Here is a 16,941-nt window from a genome sequence, read left to right on the forward strand (position 1 = left end):
GCTAGAGGCAATTTAAAGTGCCCAATCAGACTACCATGCATGTTTTTAGAATGTGGGAGGAAAATGGAGTACCCGGAGAAAACCCACACGGCCCAGGGGAGAACATGCAAACTCCACACAGGTGGATTGCCCTGGATTTGAACCCAGGACCCCAACTAATAGGCAAAATGTGGTCGGTATATTAATTTCAACAGGAGGTTCCTTTAAGTGCTGCTTCCTGGGCCACATGTTGATTGTTGATGACCCACACAAACACACACAGACACAGATACACACATATACACAACACTCCCTCCACGAACTGGGCATGTGTGCGCCATTCTCTGTGGACGGCCTCCCCCGGCCGGCCCTCCCCCTTTCACACAGAAAGCGATGCAAGTTCCCCTATCCGCCAGAGCCAGTTCCTCCATTTAAGATGCTGACTCGTTGGCGTGGCCGCAACAAGTGATTTTTTTTTTTTTCGCCTTCCGTTCCGCCTTCCTGGCTCTCCGCGTTCCGAGCGCCTCGTCGACGGCAGGCAGGTGCGCCCAGGCCGACGGGCGAGGGGGCCGACGCCGGGCCGAGGACGGCGTGAGGGGGTCGAGCGCTCAGATGGAGGAGAGAACGCACACGAGATGAACAAGCCCAAGAGGTAAACGCCGCGAACGACGGCGGGGAAAACCCGGGTGCGTCGAGAGGTTTTCAAGTCAGGTGTGGTTAAGAAGACCATCAAGAAAAAGTATCGTTTAGTGGGGGTTTTTGAGTGTTGGAGGGCGGTTCGCGGCTCATTTGTTTGGCCAGCATGCTTAAATGTCAGAGCTGTTTTTTGGGTTGAAGGTTCAAAAGTCTGGCGCGGGTGGGTCGGGAAGCCACAAACAATTCTTATTTATAATGTTATTCCTTGAGAGCCAAATTGCGAATTTCAAAGTCAAATGACATGAAAATTGGTGCCGTTTTCACCTAATTTTACCACTTTAAAAGTATGAAAAGTCTTGAAATTGTGTTGACAACATAGTTACGCTGTTGCTAATCAACGAGAGTAAAAAAGTGGAAATGGTAAAAAAATATGATTAATGCACCCATGAAAAGAGCCACATATGGCTCGAGAGCCATAGTTTTCCTACCCCTAGTCTGGCGGATGGGGGGGGCTTACTTTGGATCGCCGGATTAAAATTTCAAAATCAAATTTTAAATTAAATAAATTATTTTTATCTTTTTAATATACTTTGTTTGTATGGGCATAAGCCCAGGAAATATGAAATTGTATTTGCAATTTATCTTTATGGAAAGCATAAAGCCAATACATATGATTGAATTTTGTGGGCCACACAAAAACGAGGATGTCATCAAATTGCTCTACGTGCAAAAGGGAAATAGATAAATATACATGATTGAATATAAATACATCATTTTACTTATTTTTTTCCAATGAGGGTTGTTGTAATTATTGACTGTAACAAAAGACCCAACAACCTTTGGGAGCAGAATTGTGCAATTGCCACAATCACTAGAACAGTCGTTACAGTAAAAATAGAAAAGAACAAGAGGATGAGCAGGTAATCAAGAGTGCCCCCTGCATCCCAGCATGCATTGCAGCGCGAGGGATGTAAACAATGCTCAAAGTTCAGGTTTCTTCCTGAATATTTCTATGGTTGATGTTACGTGTTGCGTCATTATTTGCTAGTTATGCTATATAGTTTGCTTAAATGAATTTTAGCCACGCCCCTTCGCTGGAATCTTTGCTTTCAATTACGCCATCGGTTTCAACCATTTCAATAGTGACACGCAGACCTGTGTGGGTCTTGATCATTTCTTTTTTTAATATTCTTTGACAAGATTCTACCATTGACTGTCGAAAAATGTCTGCTCTTGGGGTTTTACTGTTATTTCGTCCCGAATCGTGGCATGGTGTTAAACCCGAGGCACGTGGGGCCAAATTGGGACCGCCACATCATCTTGCGTGGTCTGGGAAAGTAAATCACGCGCATGTTCTAAAATAAAACGTATGTAGTCCCTAGTGAAAATCGACAATGGCATACATTCTGTCTAATCCTAATCTAATCCAATCCCAATCCCAATCCAATCCCAATCCAATCCCAATCCAATCCCAATCCAATCCTAATCCAATCCTAATCCAATCCTAATCCAATCCTAATCCAATCCTAATCCAATCCTAATCCAATCCTAATCCAATCCTAATCCAATCCTAATCCAATCCTAATCCAATCCTAATCCAATCCTAATCCAATCCTAATCCAATCCTAATCTAATCCTAATTTAATCATAATCTAATCCTAATATAATCCAAATTTAATCCTAATATAATCATAATCTAATCTAAATACAAGTATATTTGCAGTGTTTTTAAATGGGAAATACATTGGAAAAACATTTTACTTAAATTTAAAAATATTTTGACCACTCCCTCTCTGTTATGCTAATTTTGAATATGAACTTTATTATGGTAAAATCTCAGCAGAATCACGTACTTCCTCCACTGACGCACTTTCCATTTTGTCATCGCACGATAACAACAACGAGTTTCACCTGTCGTTTTCCTCTCCCGGAATCCCTGCCTTCGATTCGGTCCCGATTCCCCTCTATGCAGAGGCAAACGGCTACAGAAGGGGTCTTGATCACCTATTTATTCATCTCATGAGTATGCGTACTTGAATATAAGAAGCTAAAGGTGCTGTTAGCATTAGCATTATGGATGAAAGGAGAAGCATCCCTTCATGTAAATTGTGAGGCCCACACAATCTCTCCCTTGAAAAGGGCCTTCAATTAATCAATTAAGGACAGAAAGCGAGGAATTTGCATATTCCCTTGTGGAGGAGGGTGGGGAGGGGCTTGGGGGTGTCAGGGGGCTTGGGGTTTTGTTGCCAGGAGTCCCGACATAAATGGGAACAAGAAAGGGGGGGTTCCAAGGGGGAAAGAAAAGGGGAAGCGGTTTCCCGACACAAATAGCATGAAGAAAGAGGAAAGACGGCGCTGAGGAAAAAGGTGAACAACTTCCTCCCTTGTGACGCCATTAAGAGACACTTGCTTCTTGATGCTTCTGAGCCAATGACGCCAATAGATGTCCAATTGAGCAAAATTCATTCAAATGAAAATAAATGAATTTTAAGGTGGGAACTAGAGTGCTCCCCTAGTCTTTTATTTATTACATTTGCTTTGACAGGTCACATCCTTGCAAAATCCACGTTTTGGGTTCTTACGTGCATTAGTCACAAAAAGCAAAAGTGGTCAAAATAATTGTTTGTTCCAACCCTATATATATATATATATATATATATATATATATATATATATATATATATATATATATATATATATAAATATCTGTGTATATATATATATATGTATGTATGTATATATGTGTATATATATATATATATATGTGTATGTGTATGTATATATATATATATACACACATATATATACACATATATACATACATACATATATATATACATATATATACGTAAATATATATATAAAGATATTTATATATACAGATATTTATATACATATATATACACACATACATATATACAGATATTTATATATATATATACATACACACACATTTATATACTCAGATATATATATATACACATATATATAAATTATAATTAAACTGAACCCGGCTAATTTTATGTGTGTAAATATATATGTATGTATGTATATATATATATATACACACACATATATACACATATATATATACACATATATATAAAATTAGCTGAGTTCAATTTAATTCATGCATCACAGTTGCTAACTAATTAACTGCCACTAAAGCCTCGAGACGTCCAATCCATTTGAAGTTGGAGGGTGGCAGCTAACGAACGAACGAACGAACAATTGGACGTCTACGAGTGATGAACACATTTCAATTCAAGGTCAAATTAGGGCGCCAATCCGAACACACGCCCGTTATAATGTTTATTTATTTTTTTCAGAAGTGTAAAACGTAATCATAACGGACCGGCCGTGTAATATCACTTGCGTAATGGTGCGTGTGTGCGAGTTACACAGAGGTTAGGGGAAGGGGATGTAGGTCTGGCCATTCAGGGAACTTGTCGTCATTTCTGTGAACTGCCAGACTTTCCTGGTAATGTCACAATATGAGCGAGCAGCGGTCGCACGCACGCACGCACACTTTTACACAAAACTGGCCGCAGACAATTAAATACGCAAACAGGATCGTCGATGCGCGGTCGATGTTAGCTGATAAACAAGGAAATGGCGCATGTCAACATCTTTCACGTGTCGTTGCTTCAATTTGTCGTTATTTAGGGTGGTCCACCGATACGAGATTTTCAAAGGCTGGCGTCGATTTAAAGAGGAAAATACATAAAGAAAAATACGGCTTATTGCAAAAATATGGAGGCCGATATTCTATTGTATTTTTCACATTTTAAGTTGTAACTTTAAGGCAATCCTTCTGCTTTGGGAAGGCATGCAAATGATTGGCTCCAAGAAACGTCCAATTCTACGTTATTTTTCTCGCCGGTTTGTTTACAATAGCCACCTAGCTAGCATAGAAACGTGTGTCGCAGGCTGTGACGCAAATTGTTAACAAATGTTCAAATGGAGTAATATATTCTACACATTATTACAGCATTGAAAACATGAAGAATGTTTGTGTCATGTTTGTCCTCCATGTGTCAAAGTGGCGGCCCGGGGGCCAAATCTGGCCCGCCGCATCATTTTGTGTGGCCCGGGAAAGTAAATCATGAGTGTCGACTTTCTGTTTTAGGATCAAATTAAAATGAACAGTATAGATGTATATTAAATTTCCTGATTTTCCCCCTTTTAAATCAATAATTGTAATTTTTTAATCCATTTTTCTGTGTTTTTAGTTGAAAAATCATCTTGTAAAATCAAAAAAATATAAAAAAGCTAAAATAAACATTGTTTTAGATCTATAAAAAAACGGAATATTCAGGGCTTTTAATCCAGTTCTTTTAATCCATTTATAAAAAAAACCTAAATATTATATCTAAAATGGTCCGGCCCACAGGAAATCGAGTTGACGTTAACGCGGCCCGCGAACCAACCCGAGTCTGACACCCCTGTCCTACAGAAACCATATTCAAACCAAAATATATTTCTCTCCCCCATTTTCAAACAATTTTGAAAAAACTCCAAGGACCTACTGGGAAGGTGCTGAAGAGCCGCATGCGGCTCCAGAACCTATGCATGCCAATCCCCAGCCTATTACAATGCTTTGACTGCCAAAAGCACACAATTGTACATTATTTTACTGGCCACAAGAGGGGAGTGTCTACCTTTGGGAGCAAAAAAAATAGTACATTGAGGTTTTTAAAAGTAATGTTAGATTAGAACTTGATTTCATCCTGTATTCGGGAAATGTTCTTGGTTGCAGTATCAATACAGACACACAAGACATTGTAGAACTAGATAAAAAAAACTGGAGCCACACACTTTAAAAACACTGTCCCTACATCGTGGTAGTTCTTGGAACCGATTTACCGCCATAAACGAGGTATTACTGTCAATTTTTTCCTTTAAATGATTTGAAGTAATGAAAAAAATGTGTGTTTTTGTACAAGCCAAGTTGTACTTTTGAAATGTTGTCCAAAAATATTGGATTTGATTTCCCAGGAAGCTGGTGCCGCGCAGACGCAACACATGTCCCAGTCCCCAGGACATCAACCGGGCCCTGCGGGGCCCCCCGTCGGCCCCCAGCGCCAGCGCGGCCAGCCTGGATGACCTCATCCTACGCTGCCTGGGCTACTTTGGTCAGTTTGATCATAACCTGCTTATGTAAATGAGGTGTGGGCTACACAGGGGGAGGGACGGGGGGGATTGGAGGGTTGTGGGGGGGCGGGGGTCCTATGCTAGAGAAGGATCACACAATGGAGCTTTTTGTTCCCCCGAGGGCTTTTCTGGAAGCCGTTGAAACATGGGAAACATTTACCCGGAGGTGAATTTGTCTTTTTTGTACTTACGTCAGATGCGGAGGGGAAGCTGTGCAGCCCCCGAGGGTCCCAGATGGTCCACATGACACTGATGATGCACAGCTGGGTGGTGCCGTCGCAGACCTTCGCCCAGAAGCTCCTGGCTTTATATCCTCGTCCTCAAGCCCGGGGTTTTTACGTGTCTGGTAGAGAGACGATATCGTGTTATTAGTGCCGTTTTGTTCTCCGGGTGACTGAGAAAATGACAGCCAATGGGAGGTCACGGTGTCCCAATTTTTTTTTCCAATTGGATAACATTGAGCTCACTGGCTGCCAAAGACGGCGCAAGATGTCCAATCCGTTTTGACTGTGAGAGGGCGGCAGCGATCACTAGCGTTAGCATTCGCAGGCAGCTCCTGTGTGGCGTTTGTTATGTTCTCCCTGGGCTTACGTGGGTTTTCTCCGGGTACTCCGGTTTCCTCCCACGTTCCCAAAACATGCATGCTAGGCTAGCTGCTTGGTTGGTTGAATGCTTGAAATTGCCTAAATTGTTCAGTTTTTTTTAACCTAAAGGTGCTGTTAGCATTAGCATTTACAAGCAACACAATGACTTTAATCGACTTTAGAGTAATATTACCATTTGAATCTTGTAATATCACAAGATGACGGTCATATTTCAATTTTTATCTCGTCATATTACGACTTTTCTCACAAAAAAATGACAATGTGGGACTTTTTGGCAGGTCATTTCTCGACGTGATTTATGGATTCCGCTTAAGTGGCAGAAATCAGGTTTAGGCGTGGCCAGTGGAATTGAAGTCCGCGTAGCAAAAACTGGTTCGTCACGCTGAACTCGTGATCAGACGAGGGTGGAGCCATGACTTTTTTCACACGGGTTCAAATCCGCATTTGGAAAAGTGTACTTTTCCTTCGGGAGAAATTGAAGCGTCATAAGGCGAGACAAAAGACCAGGAAAAAAATGAGTAAGGAAGGCATTCTCCTTGACCGAAGGACACGTACAAGGACTGCCCTCCCGACAAGAGAGGCCTGAGGCGGGGTCAAGTGTGCCACCTGGTCAGGTGCGTTCCCGAACCGGTTCTTTCTCTCAAACCCCGCCCCACCCCGCCCCCGTCCCGTGCTTACTAAACACGCGCTCTTCCTCGCGCCCCGGCGGTCAGGACCTGGATCGGCCAGTTCCCCGCCGCCTTCGAGGCCGACCCCCTCCTGGAGCGGACCATGGGGGACCTGTGGGCGTCGGTGCGCTCGGACGCCATGGAAGAGGCCCACGTCTCCGACGCCACCTGCCCGTGAGCTCCCGTCTGCAATTGGGATCGGCACGCGCTCCGTTGGCTTGGGTTCTGGCATGTCCTTGATGCGGTCCCGCCGGTTTTTGCGCATGCTTTACGCTCCAACATGCGCTCGTGGCGAGGATGCTTCGCCAAGCAAAGCTGGCCGCATATCATATTCCTTTCTTTTTTTTGAGTCTGAAATGGGGGCTTGCAAATGACTGTAGGCTGAATTGAAGCTTCTTGTGCGGGCCATATTCGAAGATATTCTCATTAGTAGCTCCAAATTAGAGGAGGACAGGCCTAAAAAAAGAATTGAAGTACCGCATTTTCTCGCATATACGCTGGATTTGTCGCTCAAAAAAATGATGACTGAATCGAGGCAGGGCGTATACGCGCACAAATTAGACCACAGGTGTCAAAGTGGCGGCCCGGGGGCCAAATCTGGCCCGCCGCATCATTTTGTGTGGCCAGGGAAAGTAAATCATGAGTGACGACTTTGTGTTTTAGGATCAAATTAAAATGAAGAGTATAGATGTATATTAAACTTCCTGATTTTCCCCTTTTTAAATCAATAATTGTAATTTTTTAATCATTTTTTTCCGGGTTTTTATTTCAAAAATCATTTTGTAAAATCTAAAAATATATATAAAAAAAGCTAAAATAAACATTGGTTTAGATCTATAAAAAACGGAATATTCAGGGCTTTTAATCCAGTTCTTTTAATCCATTTATAAAAAATATATATATAAATATTATATCTAAAATGGTCCGGCCCACGTGAAAACAAGTTGACGTTAAAGCGGCCCGCGAACCAACCCGAGTCTGACACCCTTGAATTAGCCTAAAACTAATGTGAAAAATCTCACTTACTTTTGCCTGCTATTGCTCGCTCCGGGTGCCGCCATCTTACCTAGGAATGACAAACTAGACTTCCTTGTTGTACTGCTCACGTGACTTCCTTTTTTGATTTAACTTTCTTATGATATTGACCCAAATAATGTGCAATCCAGCAGACGATACTTTCAATTCACGGTATCTCAAAAATACCACGTGCGATGATTTTTCTTCAGATTTTCCCTTGAAAGTAACACATTTGTACTCACTAGAAAAACCATGAATATGGAGGGGAAAATTGTGAATCAGGGGGCGGCTTATACGAGAGAAATTGGAAAATTCAACCATTTTAAGGGTGCGGCTTATACGCGGATGCGGCTAATATGCGAGAAAAAACGGCAATTTGACTGTTCATTGGAATGGCCAGGCCAAATACAAAGGCTACCTAAGAGGATGAATCATTTTTTTTAAAGTCCATATTAATAAATAAGCAACAAATTCCTACGAAAATATTGGTCTTCATGCTTTTTTTTTGTTTTTTGGCAGAAGTCCTTACGTGGACTTGTCGCAGGCCCCTTCGCCGTGCGTGAAAAAGAGAAAAGTGTCGCTCATCTTCGACCACATGGAGGCCGACGAGATGGCCGAGCACCTCAGCTACCTGGAGTTCAAGAACTTTTGCAACGTTTCGGTGAGATCCGACAGCGTGTCCGCCCAACGGTCAAAATAAATCATTTCAGAGCTGCCAAAAAAACATATTTCAATGTGGTGTAGTTTTCATATTTCGGTAGCCTTTTTCCACGCGTCGTCAAAATGAAGTAAGCACGCTACTTTCAAAATAATTCCAAAGTTTTGACAATGTGCGAAATGCAAAACTTTCTGTAGCATATAAAAAGTAATTGTCAAGGTAAGTTAAAATGGCCAAAACGAGAACTTTCAACATTTTCGTTTTTTTCCCGTGAAAATTACTGGAAAAAAAACATTGCTTATTATTATTATTTTTTTATATCATTTTGGTAGTTTTCATACAAATTGCAGATTTAGTAGTTTGGTAAAACCTGACGTGGTAAACAACAAAAGGTTGCTAGTAATTGGAAGCTCTTTAAATACGTACATTTAGCCAAATCCACGGGTTCGATTTCCGAACATTGGGTAACGCGCTTTATTTTGGAAGACAGGATGTTGTAACCTGACGCTTCCCTTTTGTTGTCAAACTCCTCGCCGGTCAGTTCCTAGACTACCGCAGCTACGTGGTGCGAGGTTCGGTGCGGGACAACCCGGCGCTGGAACGCTCGGTAATGATGTGCAACGGCGTGTCGCAGTGGGTCCAGCTGATGATTCTCAACAGGCACACTGCCCAGCAGAGGGCACAGGTTTTCACCAAGTACATCCAGGTGGCTCAGGTGGGACCCCACTATTAGTTTGTTTCTGTCGCTAAACTAAGCTACTGTATTTTCCCGACTATAAGGCGCACTTAAAAGTCTTAAATTTTCTCCAAAATAGACATGGCGCCTTATAATCCAGTGCGCTTTATATATGGACCAATACTAAAATTGTTATCACGATAAAATCAAATAAATCAGTGAATAGGGTACACCATCCTCTACAGCTCTCACAACTACGGCAAACAGCCCCCGACTCTACTATTTTCCCCATAGAAAATGGCCTTAAAATCGTAGATTTTTACAATTTCTCTCGTATAAGCCGCCCCCTGATTCACATTTTCCCCCTCCATATTTATTTCTGATTTTTTTCTTGGTTCTGGGCCTAATAGAGACTTCGAGCTCTGCAGAACTTCAACACCCTGATGGCCGTCACCGGAGGTCTTTGTCACAGCGCCATCTCCCGCCTCAAAGACACGTACAACCTGCTGCCTCCTGATATCACCAAGGTACTCCAACGGAATCATACAAAGTCCATTTAGACCAAGGGTGTCCAAAATTTTGTTCCCCCAAAGAGTAAAATTGGATTTTTTTGCAAAAATATTTGGACTCATTGGCTGCCATTGCGAACGTGAGACGTCCAACCCAAGTCATTTTGACTGGGAGGGCTGACAGAGAATGGGAAACATGATTACTTAACGCCAGACTTCCCAGTTTTTGTCTAAAACTGTGACCGGGAGTGGCGAGTTAAGGGCTACCAGGAAGAAAATTATAAGAATTTTCCAACAAATATTTTGCACTAAACTTGGAAGAAGAAAAGAAAAAAAATGTCCAGCGCCAGCAAAAAAGTCGAGAAAGTCAAAACAAAGATAGCTTAATTTATCGCATTGAATTATTTTTGGGATATTCCCAAAAATATATCTAGAAGTCGTACTTGAGTAGAACACGCAATAGCCAAAGAATGCAGAAGGAAAGGCGAATAAAAGTAAACAACTTACATTGCAGGGCACGTCGGGCTCACAGTTCTGGGGTCGAGGGTTCAATCCCAGGTGGGTCCTCATTGTGTGGGCTTTGGATGTTGTCCCCTGGCTTGTGTGGTTGAACAATTTTCTGGATAATTGTAGCCTAAAAAATACAACGTAAGATTTTGGTGTCAGATTGAAACAAAATAAAAAAACACAATTGCAGGCCCAGACCAACGATGAAAAAAGTGATTTATAGTCCGGAAATACGGTAGGCAAAACAAACGACCGAAATTCTGAATACTGAAATTTTCCCACATTAAATATTAACATGTCCAAAGGACAAAAAAGACTGAGTCGTGGCTCCGTCAAATCCCAATTGAGTCCATAGCGGGTCTAGACTAGGTAGAGCAGATTATAGTCCAGGCGAGTAACTAACGAACCCCCCCTGTCCCCCCGTCCCCACCTCGCCCTTGGCCTTCAGGCTTTGAGCGAGATGACCGAGTTGCTGTCGTCTCGCAGCAACTACGGCAACTACCGGCGCGTGTACGGCGAATGCTCCGGCTTCAAGGTGCCCATCCTGGGCGTGCACCTCAAAGACCTGATCGTCCTCAACGAGGCGCTGCCCGACTTTGTGGACGGGGACAAGATCAACCTGAGCAAGCTGCAGCACCTCCACAGCAACATCAACGAGCTGCTGGAGCTGCACGCGCTCTCGCCGCCCTTCGAGGCCAACAAAGACCTCTTGCACCTGTTGACGGTAGGAGACCACCGACCGGTCGCCTCCGAGGAGACCCGTGGCCAATCGCGTCTGGGATGCTTCAGCTGTCTTTAGACCTCTACTACACCGAGGATCAAATTTATGAACTGTCCTACACCAAGGAACCCAAGAACCCCAAAATCCAGGTCAGGTCACACAACTGGGACACTAACTCACCCACCAATGAGTACCGTATTTTCACGACTATACGGCGCATCGTATTTTTAGCCGCGGTGTCAGCAACGAGTGCTATTTCTGTATTTGACACACACACAAAGGACGCACCGTTTTTATAGACACAGCCAGGCATGGCAAAATATACACCATCTTAAACATACACGCTACACCCACATGCTAAAAACACATTTTTAAAAAGGCAACGGAAGCAAAACTGAGTTCGGTTGTACTTTATTTACAATGTACTCACGTCATCACCACCCACAAATCCATCAAAGTCCTCCTTTTTCTGTGTCCGAATTGAACAATTGTCCAAATGAGTCATCGAAAATGCTGAGTTTTATACGTTCGTCCAGGCGGCCACAATCCATTCGCAAATAGTAGCCAGCTAGTAACTAGCGTAACTATTCCAACGCTGTCTTCCATGCTTCGTTAAGATGTGTTGATGTTGATGTCCAGGCCACAATCCATTGGGTGTATTGACAAAAGAACTACTACATATCCCAGCAGTCACTGCGCAGTACCTTTTCTACGGGGAAAATAGTAGAGTCGGGGGGCTGCTTGCTGTAGTTGTGAGAGCTGTAGAGGATGGTGTACCCTATCGACTGATTTATTTTATTTTATCGTGATAACAATTTTAGTATCGGTCCATATATAAAGCGCACTGGATTATAAGGCGTGTGTCTGTAGGGGTCTAGTTTGTCACCCTATTAAAGATGGGCGAGCAATGGTAGGCAGGCACGAGTGAGTTTTATCATATTTTATGCAAGATACGGTTAATTTTTTTCTTGAATTTCATTCATAGACGTCAAAATAAATTTTGTTTCCCATTTTATCTGTTTATCTCTATTTTGAAATAAATGACCGTATCGGCCGCATTGTTTTGCGTTATGGATTTCGTCTTTGTCACCTTGCAGTTTTGTGCATGTCAAGTCTAATTTGTGCGCATATAAGCCATACCCTTGATTCAGTCATCATTTTTTTTGGGCGAAAAATACGGCGTATATGCGAGAAAATACGGTATATTATTTATAAACGGCTGATGTATCGTTTGTGTGTTTTTCTCACCGGTAGAGTGGTCAAGCATCTGAAATTTCTAGTTTACCTTTACCAAGCTAGCGGACTTTAGCATTAGCGGCGTGATCGTTTTTGGAAGAAAACAAATGCAACCGTCAGTCGAACACATTACATTTCAAAATGCGTGCGTTGTGGTTTTTTTTACGCAGCCCGTCACTCCAGTTAAAGCGCCGGTGGTGGCCGATTGGGGGTCCGGGGTGGCCCCCCGCCTGGACCCGGACACCATTTCCAAACACGTCAAACAGATGGTGGATGTGAGTACGAGGCCGCGTTTCGCTTCCTTATTCGCCGTTACGGCAAAGCAGAAGCGGTGAACGCAGGCGGTGGTTTCTGTGTCTCCCCGTTTCAGTCCATCATGAAGAACTATGACCACAAGCAGGACGGCTTCGTCCCCCTGGAGGACTTTGAGAAAATCGCAGCCAACTTCCCTTTCTCTTTCTGTACGCGGCAAAACGACAGGTGACGCCAACTGTGCTTCCTCCGTCTTTCGCAGTAGGGACACTTTTGAACTTGATTTTTTTTCCATGTAAATTCCTAAAAAAAAATTGCTAAGAATTTTTATTTTAAAAATATATATTTAGTCATTTGGTAAAGACTGGTGTAATACGCTACCGAAGGGGCGTCGGCTTATACGGCGCACTTTAGTCTTTTAGTTCGGAAAATACAGTAAATGAACTATTTACATTTTTATCCCGCTTCTACGTTGACTACTACTTTTATTATATTGACTATTTATTTTTATTATTTATTGATAATTTATCTGTTTGTTTTTTGTTGTTATTTGTGCACTTCCCTACTTATTTAAGTTGTTGACTACTTATTTATTGATTATTTATTTATTATTCATTGTCATTATTTATTGTTGATCTATTTGTTTGTTTGTTGTTGTTATTTGTGCACTTTAAATCTCACTATACTTGTATAATGACAATAAATGCATTCAATTCAATGTTAGCATAGCGATTAGCCGTACCTAGTTGTCGTACCTCAAGGACTTAGATTTGGGATTATCTCCGTATTGTAAAATTGATGTTAACGTCTAAAAAAAATTAATTGCCCTCCTCCTTCGTAGGGCAGGTCAAATTAGCCGCGAGGAGATGACGTCCTACTTCGTGCGCGGGATGTCGGTCTGCGCCAAGCTAGGCTACAACTTCAACGAAGCGCACAACTTTCACGAGACGAGCTACAAAAAGAATACGTTCTGCGACATCTGCGGCGGTCACGTGAGTTTTTTCTAATGCGACGCGGGACTCCGACTCCAATCGGAAGACGGCGCATAGCGTGCTGTATTTTCTTGCAGCTGAGGGGTGTCGTCAAGCAAGGCTACCAATGCAAAGGTACGTGAGCGCATGTTACTTGCTATTAATTTTGGGCCATTTCCAGTCAATTTTGGATCCCGTTTTTTGTTGATTTGAATTGAATGAAGCGTAATGGCCGACGAGAGAGTAAAACGAAACGACCTTAAGCCAGACTTGTTCACGAGCCGTTTCCCTTTGCAGGTTGCGGGATGAACTGCCACAGACACTGCCGCGACCTGGTGGGAATCGAGTGCATGAAGAAACACAAAAACAGCGGCGGGTCCTGCCCGTGCACCCCCGCCGCCGACTCCCGAACCAAGGGCGCGGTGCCGAGTAAGTGTCCACGACGCACGTCGCCAACTATCGCATTGCCGAAATGACTTAGCGCGAATTCACTTAGCGCGAATTCACTTAGCGCGAATTCACTTAGCGCGAATTCACTTAGCGCGAATTCACTTAGCGCGAATTCACTTAGCGCGAATTCACTTAGCGCGAATTCACTTAGCGCGAATTCACTTAGCGCGAATTCACTTAGCGCGAATTCACTTAGCGCGAATTCACTTAGCGCGAATTCACTTAGCGCGAATTCACTTAGCGCGAATTCACTTAGCGATTTTTTCTGCTATAAATTATTTTATTTTTTTTAAATTCATAAAAATTTGAAAATCCACGCTAAAACTCGTAAGCTACTAGGAAACAGCACTGAAGAGAGAAAAAATAGGTAGTTATAATAGGGGTGACCCTACTTTACGATTTTTCGATTATCACGGCCATGTCTGATCTACATTAACCACGATATTCGAGGGATTACTGTAATACTACTAATAAGTGTTTTCTGGTCATATTACACCTTCAATTTTGTAACATTCTTATCGTTGTTCTCGTAACGTTACGTCAAGTTACACAAAGTCGTGACACGAAAGGTGAAATTACGACATCTGTCTCATAACATTCCAACTTAAACCTGCGACGATTTTAATCCCGTAATATTGCGATTATATACCATACCAATTTTTCTTCCCTATTTCCTCAATCGGTCCTAATACTCCTTCGTGTGTTCCGCCTATCAGATTCCGACGAAGAAGCCTTCTTCTTCCCCCACGGGAACGATTCGGAAGCCCACAAGGGCGCCCCCTTCAGGAAAACCGTAGACACCTCGGGTGTGTGGGTACATTACACGCAGACGGACCCCGGAGTGTGGACCCCTCAGGAGAAGAAGGAGCGAAAGACGTACTACCACAACGTTCCCGGAAAGGTAGGATAGGCTAGGCTAATTTTGTTTTTGTTTTTATTTGAGTTTTTTTTTTTTCCCTGTCAGGCCAACACGTTGCCTCCCCCGAGGAGTCGCGGGTGCTCGGCGCCGGTCTCTTTTCTGCCCGGAAAACTGGAGCAGCTTCACCTCAGCAAGGAGAAGAACCGGGAACCTGACTGAATGGACTCAGGGAATTTTATCGAGATTCCTATCGAATTTAACCCTTCGATGCCTGAATTTACATTTCACATTTTAATACATCAAAAAGCACTGGGCTAGCAAACAAGGACCTTATTTTTGGGGGGAATAAATATGGCGGAAGGAAAACTAAAATAAGTTGCATTTTTGGGGGACAGTTTTTGAATTTGGCACAAATACGAACAGGTTAAATAAGTAGCAGTTAGCATAACAAATTGACAATCTTTTGGTGAGTTTAAGAATAAAAGCCTTGTCAATGAAAATCCATGAGTCAAAATAATAATAAGAAATTTAATTAAATGTAATAAATTGCTTTTTTTAATGCATTTATTTGAATTTTACTACTTTTGTTTTCCTTTTTTTATGATTTCAGATGATCCAACTTTAGTTGTATATTTCTATTTAATTTTCTATTTTTTATTATTACTATTTTTTATATAATTATTTATTCCTCCAGCCACTTCTCATGAAAACAATAGACGTTCAATTAATTTACACCGGCGTATGGTATTAAAATTACAAAAACATTTCTATTTATTTCTTTAGGATTTTTGTTTAAATTTTCCATTTTGTGTTGTATTTTTCAATGTGCCGTACTTTTCAGACTATTAATTAAACTTTTTTTTCATACATCGCCTGCGACTTATACTCAAGTGCTACAAATAAAATTTGACATGTAATCAGAAATGTTATATTCGCCGAACATGGAGTAAACATTAGCCACAACCAACCGCAGGAGGGCGCTCTTTATTTGTGATTAAGAAGCCAATGTATGAGTGTATGAGTACAGTTTGGACTAAATTTAAATGCAGACAAAGTGTTCATTTTATGTAGGCTTTTTTTCAATGATTGCAATTTTATGTAGTACTAGTTTTCACTCAAATATTTTGTGTATATTTGTTAAACGTAAATTCAGGTATCAAAGGGTTAAATTAAGGACATCGTCATCTGTGGTGCTAATGTTTCCCTATTGAATCCGTGAAGGGAAATGGACACTAAAACGGAATTTCTTCTCATTTTTTTTTGTTCTCAAGTGTTGAAACTACCATTAAAAAATTGTATTCAAGTCTCAACTCTCACATCATGGCCTACTTTACTGAATTTGGATAGATTGAACTAAAAGGAGCAACAACCCATGGTCACTTTTCTTTGGAAAATGCACAATCAATAGTCACAAAACAGTTTTAAACCTAAACAAAGGCAAGTAGGCTAAGATCTAAGAATTGTTTATGTAGTTTGGTTAAAGTTTGATCATTACGCTTCAAAATATTCACAGAAATGGTCAATATGTTACGGCGTGCACTCAATTTTTGCCAAAGTGGAATCGCTTATGGACAAGACACGTTTTTCGAAATGGGCGGCAAGCATGACTTGATTGTTTCATTTCAGTTTTATACGTGTATTATGTAAGTTTATGATTACTTTTGTTCATACAATAGATCGTTTTTCCACAAAAAAAGTGAGCGTTTCTTACCCTTCCGGCAATTTCGACAGCTGTAGGTTCATTTCATTAGGCGCGATTGATAGTGACGTCATCGAGCGCGACGGTGGTGAGCCAATGGGGACGGACTTCTCGGCGTCGTCACTTTTCGGCCATTTTAAGGACACATCCACTTTGAGGCACATTGGACAAGTTACGTTTAAATAGTAACAACAAAGCGCTTGGTGTATTACAAACTTCAGCAATGCATTCTTTTTTTGCTCTATACATAAAAGAATATTTTTATCATTTCAAAATCCTGCCTAGATTGTGGAGAACGGTCGTCACCTGTCGTCCATTTTGCAAATAAATCATTTAAAAACATC

At 41.8% G+C, this 16,941-nt stretch overlaps 1 protein-coding gene across 1 annotated transcript; it reads left to right on the plus strand.

The window, feature by feature from the left end:
* Window positions 1-323: 323 nt before the first annotated feature.
* On the plus strand, window positions 324-16,214 carry rasgrp4 (RAS guanyl releasing protein 4). The gene is made up of 17 exons (XM_077612041.1): window positions 324-631; window positions 5,614-5,750; window positions 5,966-6,077; window positions 6,926-6,988; window positions 7,088-7,216; window positions 8,579-8,720; window positions 9,259-9,432; window positions 9,804-9,920; window positions 10,858-11,133; window positions 11,199-11,279; window positions 12,537-12,641; window positions 12,737-12,846; window positions 13,460-13,610; window positions 13,688-13,724; window positions 13,887-14,024; window positions 14,756-14,940; window positions 15,004-16,214. Exons 1-17 carry the CDS (start codon window positions 615-617, stop codon window positions 15,115-15,117), a joined length of 2,088 nt encoding a protein of 695 aa, XP_077468167.1. The 5' UTR covers window positions 324-614; the 3' UTR covers window positions 15,118-16,214.
* The last annotated feature ends 727 nt before the right edge of the window (window positions 16,215-16,941 follow it).

Source organism: Stigmatopora argus, chromosome 10, assembly GCF_051989625.1.
Source record: "Stigmatopora argus isolate UIUO_Sarg chromosome 10, RoL_Sarg_1.0, whole genome shotgun sequence".
In the NCBI taxonomy this organism is placed as follows: domain Eukaryota; kingdom Metazoa; phylum Chordata; class Actinopteri; order Syngnathiformes; family Syngnathidae; genus Stigmatopora; species Stigmatopora argus.